This window comes from Dipodomys spectabilis, unplaced genomic scaffold (assembly GCF_019054845.1).
Source record: "Dipodomys spectabilis isolate Male_0828 unplaced genomic scaffold, ASM1905484v1 ptg000073l, whole genome shotgun sequence".
NCBI lineage: Eukaryota > Metazoa > Chordata > Mammalia > Rodentia > Heteromyidae > Dipodomys > Dipodomys spectabilis.
In genome coordinates, this window is record NW_024870750.1 from 5,000,576 (window position 1) to 5,014,695 (window position 14,120).

At 34.0% G+C, this 14,120-nt stretch overlaps 1 protein-coding gene across 1 annotated transcript in view; it reads left to right on the forward strand.

Annotated features, from left to right (window-relative positions):
- Positions 1-7,243, forward strand: part of Ppm1a (protein phosphatase, Mg2+/Mn2+ dependent 1A) — a 37,256-nt gene extending 30,013 nt beyond the window's left edge. The window contains exons 4-6 of the mRNA XM_042682581.1: positions 3,270-3,378; positions 5,227-5,284; positions 6,321-7,243. Of these exons, the coding sequence (XP_042538515.1) occupies positions 3,270-3,378; positions 5,227-5,284; positions 6,321-6,350 (197 nt within the window). The 3' untranslated portion in view covers positions 6,351-7,243. The remainder of the gene's footprint in view (positions 1-3,269; positions 3,379-5,226; positions 5,285-6,320) is intronic.
- The last annotated feature ends 6,877 nt before the right edge of the window (positions 7,244-14,120 follow it).

Here is a 14,120-nt window from a genome sequence, read left to right on the forward strand (position 1 = left end):
CCTACTATTTGTTTTAAATATTGTCTATCCAGAGAATTTCAGTTTACCATATATACAGTAGCATATAAATTTTGCAGTTCCAACTTTACACTAGTTATATAAAAAATGCATTTGGGACTTCTAATGTCATTAATTTGCATTAAAGACTTCTAGTAGCATGCAAGCATTGACCTATACCCCTATTGCATCCCATTGTGCCTGCATTATTAAAATATGTACCTTAATTCTATTTCCTCCTTTTTTACTTTTTGATATTAATCATAATGACTTTGATACTAGAATCATTTTTTTGAGTACTGTCTACAACTACTGTTTTGTTTCTGTTACCTTCCCCTACTTGACAGTGATACATTTAGTGTGTATTTGTATTATTCAGTATTTCATTCATGTGTACCTCACTATTATCATGGGGCTTGTGAATTTCACATTTTAAAATAATCATTCCAATATCATTTATAAATAATGCAGTAAAATTAAAAATACTTTGCTACAAAGCCACTGACTTAAACTGCTGATTAGTAGAAAACTGAGGAACTGTAAGAATAATATGTATAGGAGTAAGCTGATATTGTTTTGGCACTTTAACTTGGGCACACATTTTCCTGTTGCTTTAAAGAAAGAAATAAACACATTAGTATTTTTATTATGAAATGGGATTCAGTCTTAGAAATGAATTGCTACATTTCTTTTCAATGTGTACTCTTACATTTTTGGTGGAATTATAAAATATTCACTTTATATAATTTTGTTATACTATTTTTTTATATTACTTTCAAGCAAAAATTGCTACCTGGGCAGAGTTTACATAATAGTCTATTTTTGATATGTTGAAATGTTATACTTGTACCATTCAATTGGAGATTGTGTCAAAATTAAAGATGGTATTCTTAGATTTAATGAGACTGCAGCTAGAGAATAAAGAATACATTAATTAAAACTGCTGCTATTTAAAGACACAAAAAGAATGTAATTGTTTGCATTGTGAAAGATGTTGTATGTCTTAAATGAGGAAATACGGCAGCTTCCAAACCAGGCACCAAATACCTTTTCTCTCTTTAAGCACATGCCTTGACTAAATTGCTGTGACCTACTAAACATCATTTTAGTTGCTTCCAATGTTTTTGGCTTCTCTGTTCACCACATAGAGAAGGAAAAAGCTTTTCAGGCTGTCTTCTCTAATGTTGTCTGTGCCCTTCTATATACTTGACTGGAGAGTGAAAAGACTAAGCTCATTATTTAACCAGATTGCTATTAAGCTTGTGGGACTTCTAAGCCAATTTAAGATTATTCTTATGTGTGTATGTTTTTAAAATCTTTGCTACTGACTGCCTGAGCTTTAGAGTTGCTAATTTGGAGAAAATTGGTAGTATCCTTCAAATATGATGGACAAGAGTGGGAAGAAGCAGAATGTGTTTTTGTATATGTGCATGTGAAATGTGGATGATTTTATACATTATATTCTTTATAAAACCACTGAGTCTTTTCACGGTCTAATTAAAATGTGCAAGAGCAATTAAAGGAATATTTCTTAAGGTTCTTTTTTTTTTTTTTTTCTTTTTTAAGAACAGAAGTAAGGCTAGTATAGTATTAATTAATGTTCAGGTAGTTTAAATGGATTGTCCCACAAGGAATAGGATATAGTAAACACTTTTAAAGTCTTTATTTTTTTAAAGATTTTTGGGTTCCTGTACCTTTCTTCACAGTTAAAATATCTTATATTTTAACAAAGATGTAATATACATCAAATATAGATTATTCAAAGTAATGTTAGACCTGAAACCATCATTGGTTGAATTCTTCATCAGTGTTCATTTCTATTGTATCTAGTTATTTATCAAATCATTGTATTGGCTTAGTAGAGACTGTATGTTAAGTGTGTTACAGATTTAGATTGTAAAATTGTGTAGTTTAGGTAAAAAATCAAATCCCTTTATTTTTGTATAGCAGATTTCCAGCATTAGAACCATATGTAGAATATGCTAGATGTTCAAGATTACACAATAAAGGAACTTGGCAAACCAAATCTGAGATCCTTGCTTTTTGTTCAGATTTAAGACTGTTTTTTAAAAAATAAATAAGGCAAAACATAAAAAAGGTGAAATTTGGCCTTTATTCTGGAAGGACAACTAGAGCCATTTAAAGAAATTCTATGTTAAGCATTGTCTGTCTTTTAATTTGTGCCTTTAATGATGAACTGATAGTTAAGGTTGGACCAAAGAATGAAAGATCTTCATACACATTATTATTTTCAAAGGTATTTACAAATTGAGGATTAGAATGATAACTTCTTGCCCAATGAAGGAGGAAAGTACCATTTCTTAGTATAAACCTTGAAAAACAAAAACTGAACAAAACTTGATTATATAATTTGCAAGTACTTTGACTTCAATTTGTATGTAGACTATGTGTGCTAAAATTCCAAGTATAGACTTATATTTTCAAGTTCTATGGTACGAGTAACAATAGTAAGCATATCATATCACTATATTTAATAACTGAATGTTTTAAAATTAACTATTTTAAATGTACTTGTATGGTTTATCAAATCTTGCTTAAAGTTCTTGCCTTGAAATTTACACCTTTCCCCTTCAAGCCTTTGCTCAGGAAATGGTACTGTGTATCTAAATATTGCTTAAGGATATTATAGAGAATTTGAGATAGAGTGATTTCAAGTATGTAACCTAATTTGTACATACTACTTAAGTATCATTTTGCAAATATAAATTACATATATGTAAAAATGATTTGGGTTAGTATACAATTAATTCCTCTACATTAAAAGATTGGCTTAAGTCCTGAATTTTTTTATCTGTGCAATGTATTTTACAGGACAAAATTCAGGAAATGTGTCCAGTCTAAAGAGAGGAGTTGATCTTAAAAGTAACTAGTAGACATCTTAAGAGAGGCTATATTCATTTTGTGTGTGTGTGTGTGTGTGTGTGTGTGTGTGTGTGTGTGTGCGCGTGTGCGTGTGTGTGTGTGTGTGTGTGTGTGTGTGTCTCCCTGATTATGTAACTTATAGATTTAGTATGAATTTCTTCCCTTTCCACATTTTTTTCTAGATTGTTTTAATTCCTTGAAGTTAACCTTTTGTATCTTTTTCTACATCCTTTTTGCCTTAAATTTTCAAAGGTTGATCTGATTTTTTATGATACCAATTTAGAACATTTTAGTAGTAAATGCCATCTTTAAAAACTTAAGTTATCTTTGTTTCATTTTTTTAATTAAATTTGGATAACACTTACAAAAAAAGTACTTCTGATTCCCAGAAATCATAAAGAAGCAGGGGGAAGGCGTTCCCGACTTAGTCCACGTGATGCGCACGTTAGCAAGTGAGAACATCCCCAGCCTCCCTCCAGGGGGTGAATTGGCAAGCAAGTAAGTTCTATTCTGTACTCTTGGATTTGATGATAGTAAATGAAAATGTTACGTGTCCAATGATAAAGTTTCTAAAAAGGTGCATTAATCTGGGCTTTCAAAATATTTAGTCTGTGATATCAGTAATTTTTTAACCATATTGTACTAAATGTTAATAATAGTAGCATAATCTCTCAATAATTAATACCTGAAAACTTCTATGGGCTGTGTTTCTACATGTCTAACCTTCCCAGTGATTTTGGTTGTTGATTACTGGTTAGTTGGCTTTGGGTATAGGGAAAGGTAGGAAGATACATTTCTTATCTTTTTTCCTTTCACTAAAGTTCATAGAACTGGAACAATTTGTGGCATATATTATATCTGTACTTAATATAAATTGGAGTATTTGAGCAGTTTTCTAATTCAATACTTACCCCAACTACCTAAATAATTGACCTTCAAAATACATTGCTGCTGGGCACTGGTGGCTCACACCTGTAATCTTCGCCACTCAAAAGGCTGAGATCTGAGGATCATGATTCAACGTCTAGCCAGTTTGACTCATGAGACTCTTATCTCCCATTAACCACCAAAACACTGGAAGTGGAATCGTGGCTTAAGTGGTAGAGCACCAGTAAAACAGGAACAGCACTCAGGTCACCTGCACAAAAAAATGAAAATTGCATTGCTTACTCATTTCCCTTATTCTCTATTGTAGTCATATTCTTTGTAATCATTTCAGTAAGAATCATTGTTAAAGTTCCATTTGAAGCTTCTTTGGTAACTACTTCTACATGACCATCTATGCTATGATTGTCTACACTTTGTTTAAATCTACGTTGAAAGTAGGGAAAGTTCTATAGACTTATCTAGCCATGTTGAGAGGATTGAACCCAAAGGGTACTGCTTTTGCTTGACAAAAGCTCTACCATGGAGGATGAAAGTACTGACCTTTTATTTTGTGAGTCAGAGTTTGACTATGTAACACAAGCTGGCCCCAGACACTTGATCTTCAATCTCACCCTAACCTGCCCAATGTTAGGATTACAGGAGTGTGCCACCCAACTAGATTTAGTTAATTCCACCTGACACCAGTGGCTCATGCCTATAATCCTAACTTCTTACAAGACTGAGTTCTGAGGATTGAGGTTCAAAGCCGGTCTGATCAAAACAGTTCCCAAAGCAGAACTATGGCTTAAATAGTAGACTATGAACTTAGAGTGAAAAAGCTAAGAAACAGTACCCACACCTCGAGTCCAAGCCCCAAAACCAACAGCAAGAATAAAACAGTAAAAAGTTAACTCCTAGCCTTGTCATGGGAATACTTAAATTTTCAGTTTTCAATAGAGATTTATAAAGAAAAGTAGGGATAGGATTGGGTATGGCTAAAATGAGATATTGCTTAGATATTGATTTCAATCATCTATACCAGCAGGCAAGGACAGAAGTAGGGAAGAAAACAATAATAAAAATATGAATTACTACAACAAATGTGAACTTTCTATTTTAAAACTGTGACACAGCATTTAACTAACATGTCTTTTTTTTTTTAACTAGTATGTCTTAAGATTTTTATGGCCATTGGTGACTCAGTCTTTTAAGCTAATTCAAATAAAAGTATATAGGCTATTGTTTTGCTTTATTTTTAACCATGACTTTCAGTTTTACTGATTTGTGATGAAGTGTAACATTTACATATAGTTAACATTAGTGCATATGTATCTTTAGAGTGAATGAAAGTCACGTATTGCCAGCCAGAAATAGAGGAACTGAATGATGCTTAATTATGAGACCATTTTTGAAATTTTTAGTTATTAAGCAATGCTGTGCTTTCTGAGAAATTAATTTTCTGCATTTTTTAAAATTTAGGCGGAATGTAATTGAAGCCGTTTACAATAGATTGAATCCTTACAAAAATGATGACACTGTGAGTAGCATTTTAGTTCCCTCTGCTTTCCCCTTCCCTCTATTTTCGTATGCATATCCTTTCTCTGTTACCGCAGAGCTGCTCACTCTTCCCATTCTCTTCCACACACCTCTGATTGCCCCGATCCCTGTCTACACCACAGTCCAAGTGACTGAACACAGTCATGGTGAGTGATGACGTTTTTGTGGGGTCCTTGTAAGCTAGGGCCAGCTTCAGAGGGCCTGCCCCACCAAATATATTTCTTTTAGTTGAGAAGATCTCTACTCCGAATCTTGAATTATTCTGAATTTTGTAGGGAGCTACAACAGAACTTCACAATCTATAAATAGTTTCTATGGTTGGAAATATCTATGCCAAGAATCCTGAAGTAAGATGGGCACTGGTGGCTCACACCTGTAATCGTAGCTACTCAGGAGGCTGAGATCTGAGGATTGTGGTTTGAAGCCAGTCCAGGCAGGAAAGTCTGTGAGGTTCTTATTTCCAGTTTATCACAGGAAAAACCAGAAGTGGATCTGTGGCTGAAGTGGTAGAGTGCCAGCCTTTGAGCAAAAGAAGCTTAAGGATAGTGCCCAGGCCCTGAGTTCCAGTCCCAGGACCACACCCCCACCCCCCAAAAAAGAGAATTCTTCTTCTATAAATGTTATAATATCATATTAACTTTTCTCCTACAGTTCTGTTGTAGTATGATGTTTATAGAAATGTGATCATTTTAAATAATGTAGGAAGAGCTCGGAAACATCTTACATAGTGCATTATAAAACTTGCTAAAACCTCATATGGTTTGAGCTCTTAATCTTTTATGATCCACTTAAAAGTTTATAAAAAATGTTCTAAAAAGATTATGTTTTTCCAACATTCACAAAAATTACAAACAAAAAGTACTGATATTTCATATGCTAGCATATGTAATTTCATACTTTAAAAAATGTTTGTAAAAAATCACCTTTTACAAAACCTTATCTGAACCATAGTATATTTAAGCACCTCTAAGTTTTAGTTTCTTGTTCTTTGTTTTTTTTTTTTTCCTTTTATAAAGGACTCTACATCAACTGATGATATGTGGTAAAACTGCTCATCTAGCCATGGAATTTACCATCACCTCCAAAGGAGAGTACAGCCCAACTTGGTTGAACCTTTTAACATCCATCCTCAACATTAAGGAAGGAAATATGACATGACGTTGGGTGAGCGTGATTACACCAGAGACCTTCAGCAGTACAACAGCTAGCCCAGAACTGATTTGTTTTGTTTCGTTTTGGTTTTTTTTTTGTAAATTTGAAACTTACAGAAACGTGATTTCAAACCATAATTCATGTTGTAAATCAGACTCCAGCAATTTTTGTTGTATGATTGTTTTGTAAAGTGTAATTGTCCTTGTACAAAATGCTCATATTTAATTATGAACTGCTTTTAAAAAATCACTATCAATGATACAAGAAATGTTTGGCTTGTTATGTGATGCAACAGATATATAGCCCTTTTGAGTCTTGTTGTGTTCGGACTTGGGATTGGAACAGGGAGAGCAGCAACCATATCACTAGACACTCAAATGTGTACATGATTATGGAGAATAACTTCAAAACTTCACAAAGCCGAACATCCAAGGAGTTATGGAAACTGTCTTAATGTTCTTGGCATTGTTGATGAAGCCCTTCCCTTCATTTAACTGTCTTTCAGGATATTCTCTCCTTGTTGCCATGAGTATTGCAGGTAATACAATATATTCATAACAATATCAATCTTGGGGCTAAAATGCCTTTGATTTTTTTTTTGGACCTCTTTTACAAGTCCTTACATTTAATTCCTAATTGAAGAGCAGCAGCTTCCTACGTATAGTAGGAGACTGCCACATTTTTTTTTTTTAATCTTTTTTGCTATCATGATTGGCCGGGCCTGCTGCTGTTCCTGGTAAGATATTCTGAATTCATTTTATCAATAAAGCTTGATTTAACAAACAAGGAATTTAATCATGTATGTGTAATTCCTCTCTCACCCCGGCCTTTCACCACACAATGCTATTGTAAAGGAGATGCTTCTCATAGGGAAAGGTATTAGTCTCTTAATTGGGCAATACTGATACTCTAGGCCAAGATGGAACTGTTCCTTTCCATTAGAAAGTTTTAAGTCTTTGTTGTTCTTCAATCTTTTTCAAGTAGGTTTATTTCAGACTGCTTACTTTTCATTAAGACGTGCATCAGCTTGAATTTACCTACTGTTTAATTAAACTAATTGTCAAAGTTTGACAATCTAACATTCTATGGTAGGTATGTGTGTGTTTGTATGTGTTTGCCTGTGACTTTTAATTGGCCCATGTCTTTAGACTCTTAAGTGGTTAAGATGTATTTGTGATTTGAAATATAGCATGTTGATAATATTTAGCTGTTGGCCTTTTAAAATAAATTTCAAAGTTTTAGAAACTGTAGATATAAAAATACCTAATTTAATTTAGGTTTAAATTCCTCTAAGCATGTGAAAGTAAGTTTTACAGTCTGTCACATCGAAAAGACTACTGTTCTGTGTCCTTCTGTATTTTTGTCTCTTTAGTTGATTATTGTATTTATCACTATGTAATGAATCAGTAGGCAGATTCCCCCACGAGAAAACTATTAAAATGTAAGATTAAAATACAATATTAAATACAAATCAAAACTTTGTGTATAAAGCTAGTATAGTTCATTTTGTTATATTTGTTTTTTTCCTAATTTGGAAATACACATATTTGTATATATAGCCTTAAAACTAATGTAAAGTTAGGGGAATAGTAGGAAAAGTAATGTTAAATGTCTCAGATTTAAGTAGTTACATACCAGCAAATTCTTTCATTATCCCTCTTATTTGTGAGGTGATTAAATGTAACTTAATTGTATTTTATTTATATTTTAATCCAGCATGAATAAAAACAGAAATACTATTTATATTTAGAAATTTATAACAGTTGGAATTACAAAACCAATTCCATACTTTAACTTATAATAAATGCTTAATGTCTAAATCTGTGGTAGAGTGCGAAGTATGGTAATGTTCTAAGTTATGGCTTTGCAAACATCTAAAAGTGCATTTAATTTCTAACAGTGCTTCCAGTAAAGGTTAATTACTAGACATACTAGTACTGAAAGATAAATCCCTATTAGAACAAGCTGGTTCTTTTTTTGTTTTTTTTCAACAACCTGAAGTTTTTAGTTTCTAGTTTGAAAACCTTGAATTTCTAGTTTTTGAAATGTAGAAGTTAAATCATAAGTAAAACATGAGATAAGTTGTATTTCAAACCATAACAGCATATTTAGAACCTTTTTTAATTTGAGTGTTTTTGAACAATGAAGGAGAAATTTAAATGTTCCTTTGGAAAAATTCAGCTGAAAGTGAGAGAAAGTTGCTGGTGTGTGAGCCAAGAAGACTGAAGTCTCTTCACATGAACCAGCACTCTGCCATACTAGGCATAGTGCTGCCTAGGAACTGCACTGTTAGCCCAGCAGAGTGCAGCGTTCCCAGCTGGGGAGGTAGTCAGGGTGGACAGCCCCCCTGTGGTCACCTGCCACATGTGGTCACCTGCCGCTTTCACCTGTGCACCTCCTTTGTGTGCACTTCATTTTGTATGTGTGTTCAAAATCCTTGACCTTCTCACTCTTTTTTTTTATGCTATTAACATCTCAGGGCAAATGCCTCAAAATCTTTTGTGTGTGTTCTTTTATCTTTTTGGAGGGAAAAAGTTCTGTGTGGTGATACTCAAAGTATAGATTCGTGTTAATAGGAAGCTCAGTTTTGTATAGCAGGCTCTTACTACCTTAACATCAAGACATCTCATATTTATCTCTGTTTTAAGAAGATATGGTCTCCAAATTTTAAATTTGGGGGGAATATACTTTTACAGCTAACAGAAGCAGTCAAAAAGTGGTACTCATCTTTCGAACTAGCCTCAAACTTGTTTTTAGTTACAACACACTAATTGGCCTCTAGAGAATTATAAAGCTGCTTGGCTACTTAATTTTTAGAACAGTTTATGGGGAAAAGGCTGGGCATGGAGACCTGCATGACCCATACTTTGGAGAAATGAAAGCAGGAGTATCTCAAGTCTGAGGCAGGCTTGAGCTACATAGTGAGACCCTGTCTCAAAAAGATCAAATTACATCAGTTACATAATTCAAATAACCTGAATTATTGTGTTGCTTTTTAATGTTTGATCACACATTAGTCTGGCTAATTAGCTTTCCAAAAAGTATGTTGAGTATTGTCTATGAAACACTGTCTAGGTTAGCTACCATGGGACTATACAGAAATGAAATAGGTCCTTACCTCAGGGAGTTTACATTTGAATCAAACTTAAAGTCTAGTTTATCTTAGTATTATAACTGAATCCATGTCTACAGCCAGCTGACTTTCCTAAAGAGCACATTGATACTTTGCTTATTTATCTGAAAATTCTTTTTTTTTTCTTCCCCGGAGTTCAAAATCTCATTCAAAAGAAAATTTTGCTTAGTCTAAAAGTAAAATTGGACTGATGAGGCATCTGTTCAGAATTTCTGATTGTCTAACAAATGGCCTTCATTTTTCCTGCTGACAGCAGCAAATCAGAGAACTGATGGATTTCTTGTAATTCTCTTACCTTTGGTAATACTGGTGGGTTTAGAATATTATACATGCATGCATGCATATGTGTGTATATGTATACACACATATGTATCTATACATACATATACACATATGTGTATATATATTAATCTTATTTATAACTTTTCATTATAATACAGTGCTGGTGTTAATAACAGTTTTGCCAAATGTGAAAATGTGTTTGAATATTTTAAAAAATTTCACTGCCCATCTTTACTGAACAAATTCACATGAAAACTCAGCATGTAATTTCTAAAAACTGATGAAATCAGGTACTACTTTTCTTGATCTTAATTTTTGAATACATGGTATACTTTCTATTCAAACTTTACTGCTTTTACAGTATTATATTAGATTTTGGTATTAGAAAATGTTTGTAAATATTTTATTTTGTAAATGTTTCTCATTTGAGGTTTTTCTTTGAAGGGACCTGCAAAAATTGCATATACTTTTACTTACAGATTTTGCAAGTGAGATAACCATTTTTAAATCAAGTGACAATTGACTCCATTAATTTTTCTTTATAGTTTATAGTTTAAAATTTTAGGAGCTTCATTTTACTTTTTATCCTTCAGTAATGTGCCACATGTTTTGTTTATTTGTTTTAAATTATATATACTTAAGGATATGCTTGAAATATTGAAGAACACATTTTCTAAATATATAATACTGAATTGTTTTATTGGCCAAAATACTGAATTAAGTGTGTGTATGAATGGTGGTCAGAATGCTCAGCAGAAATAGAGGCATTAGCTCCTCTTTGTTGTCAAATGAGCATTTCCCACTTAATTTCACCTTAGCACAGATTGTTTCCCTCTTACCTGTTTTATAGATTAAGCTAGTGGCCTCTGTTCTCACAGTTCCTATTTATATTTGCACAGGTAGGAGTGTCACTTAGGAAAATTAGATTGTGTTGACCTTGCAGTTGACTTAGGCTTTCATGACATGGGGGTAGGGATTAAATTGATAAGAGAGAGATACACTTTTCTTTCCTGCATGCAATATCCCCGTTTCCTGTATTTCCTCTTGATGTTCTCTCTCCTTTCAAATTGAAATGGGCCAGTTTCATTCTCTTAAGCAAGAAAATAATGTATTATTACCTCATCAAGGCCAATTAATATTTTGTTAAACTGGGCTGAAAAAGTGAAAATACTGGGTATGGAGTGGTGAAAAGAGCCAAAAAGATTACTGGGTTCTTTTGAAAAACAGCAAAACAAAACTGTTGTGGCTCATAAGTCTTTGCCTCTCAACTAAACCTAGTTTTTCAAGGAATATGAGAAAAGTTACTGATGCTTCAACATAGAAGCAACTGAGAAAAACAGCTCTGTTCATTCAGCACAGAGCATAGCTCTTCAGTTCTTCCCTTTGCTCCAAAACTCGTTTCCTACTAATGACATTCTAATTAAACTGTTTTAAGCATTTGATGCTTTATCCTTTCCTTTTACCTAGCCCTTAGCTAATGAAAGATTAGTGATATGTACATTTGTGTAGTACTATCTGAAGTAGGCTAGATTTGTGTGAGAGATTGGGTAGCTACAGTACAAAATTAGTGATTTCCTAATTTGGTACAGTGGCTGGCACAAATTGAGCAGAGGTTCTTAATCATCCGGGGGTCAGGGGCCCTTGGAGAATGATGAATCCTAGAGACTCCTGGGAAAATACATATAATGTACAGAATGCCATAAAGTTTACAGTATTGCAGGGCTCATTGGCCTTCTAGTTAAGACCTACCATTTCAATGGAAGATTTCATCCTTTTCTCCTGCAGAGCCCAGGGCATACAATGAATCTACCTTAAGGTATTCCTTTTAAAAGAGAAAGGTTGATTGCGGCCTGGCCAGAACCTGGTATTAAAATACTTTTTTTCTTTTTCTTTTTTTTTTAAGGAAAAGTGATAGTCTGAGGGAAAAAGTTTCATGCAGATGATAAAGTATTGCATTTAGACCCAGTTTTGTGAGATGATGTCTTTTTCTAAGATTTACCTCTCTTGGAATGTAATAGAAAAGTGGTAAAGTGGAAATTGAGACCCTCAGATACAATATGTTAACCAATAGCTGTCAGATCTCACTCAGGTTTTTTAAGATTTGAGCTTCCTGATGATATTAGAGTTCATTAAATGTTTAACTTCAGATATTATGGATTTGAGTATTTAATACAGAATGTTAAATAGGATCTTATGGACAGCCACCAATGTATATCTCCAGAAGTATGATTGCAATGAAAGAACTTGGTAGATTTGTTACCCAAATTGGGCATTCAATTAGAATTTATTTAATTTCTACTTTGGGAACTTGAAACATAGAAACTATTGTCTTACCTGTCTCTTCTTTAAATTATTCAAAAGCATGTCTGCAGGAAAATAGCTTATTTCCATGATAATATCCCAATATTCATTGGTTTCATAATTTAATTGTTTCACTTAATTTATATAAATGGTTTAGAGTGGGAAGACATGTACATGTAAAAAGCAAGTTGCATTATATATATATATTCATTTTTGATCTACAAATGTAAGACTAATACAACTGCAGAAATATTTTTCTTAAATGACATGTAACAAAATCCTCCACAGTTAACTCATCCACTATGGAGTTATGTGATCCAAACTTTTTTAAAAATCCCATAAATGTATATTTTGTATTATGTACCATTTCCTGGTCCAAAGAAAATATGTGAATTCAGTTCTAATTTTAAGAATGTACTTTTGTTTTCAAGTCTTTTGGAAAGTTGCATTCAGCCTGTGAATGGCTGCAGATTGTAACATGAGATGAAAAGTAGAAATAATTCTAGTTTGCAAAACTGGTGCCACTAAATAAACAGGCAATTGCATAATGTGTGTGTATTTATTACCAAAAGCATTTTTGTTGTACTGAGAAACCTGGACAATTTGAAATTAGTGAAATTCATTGGGGGAAGGCAGTACTGGGACTTGAACCACATACTCAAGAGGCTTTTTTGCTCACAACTAGCACTTTAACACTTGAGCTTTGCTTCCAGCCTGGTTTTTGCTAATTAATTGGAGATGGAGTCCTGAGGAATTTCCTGCCTAGGCTGGCTTCCAGCCTTGATTCTCAGATCTCAGCCCCCTAGCAGCTAGGATTACAGACAGGCATGAGTCACCAGCATCCAAGCTGAGAATTCTCTTAGCTGAGGTAGGTAACTGTTGACAAAGTAAATGATACTTAGAATTTGAACTAGACTTGTATTAGTTTTAGGAAGATTATAGATCACCAGAAAATTGGGTTATCGTAATGAAAACATTCCAGAAGTAAACCAGAAAACTTTCCTCTTGGGCAAAACATACTCAACCATGCCTGACTTCTAGTAAAATATCTTGTCTCTTAGTCCTTGAGATTGGGAAAGGAATTCTCATTTAGTATCTAGGGTATAATACCTGCTTTCAATAATACTTGAGTACATTGTGACATGATACAGAGGGAAATGTTTATTTCTGCTGCTTCTGATAACTGGTTTTGTCACACCTGTCCTGTGTTTACCCTTGTGTGAAAGTAACTACCAGGTTTGAGTAGTCTTAGCTCCTATAGTTAGAGACTAAACTGATGATAAAAGTAATATTCTATAATCTTCAAGAACTCATTATAAAAATGTATAATGAGCTGGGCACTGGTAGTTCACGCCTGTAATCTTAGCTACTCAGGAGGCTGAGATTTGAGGATCGCAGTTCAAAACCAGCCTGGCCATGAGACTCCTTACCTCCAATAATGCACTCAGAAAATTGGAAGTGGTGCTGTGACTCAAGTGGTAGAGGGCTAGCCTTGAGCTGAATTGCTGAGGGACAGTGCCCAGGCCTAGAGTTCAAACCCCATGATCGACAAAAAAGTATAATGAAAGCTGGCCACCGTGGCTGATACCTGTAATCCTAGCTACTCAGGAGACAGATCTGAGGATCACAATTCAAAGTCAGTCCAGGCATAAAATTCCCCGTGAGATTTCAATTAACCTCACAAAAACTGGATGGTGGCACTGAGGCTCAAAGTGGTAGAGCGCTAGCCCTTGAGCAAAAGAGCTCAAGAACAGCACCCAAGCCCTGAGTTCATGCCCCACAGCCAGCTCCCTTCCCCGCAAAAATATATATGAAAGTAATAATCAGGCATCATAGCCAAAGAGAGCACATCTTTCAGAAAAGTAGAAGCAAATAAATACGTTTGACATGTGTAACGTATCACTTGTCAAAATGTATCGTGGAATTTGGTTTTTGCTTGTTTGGGTGG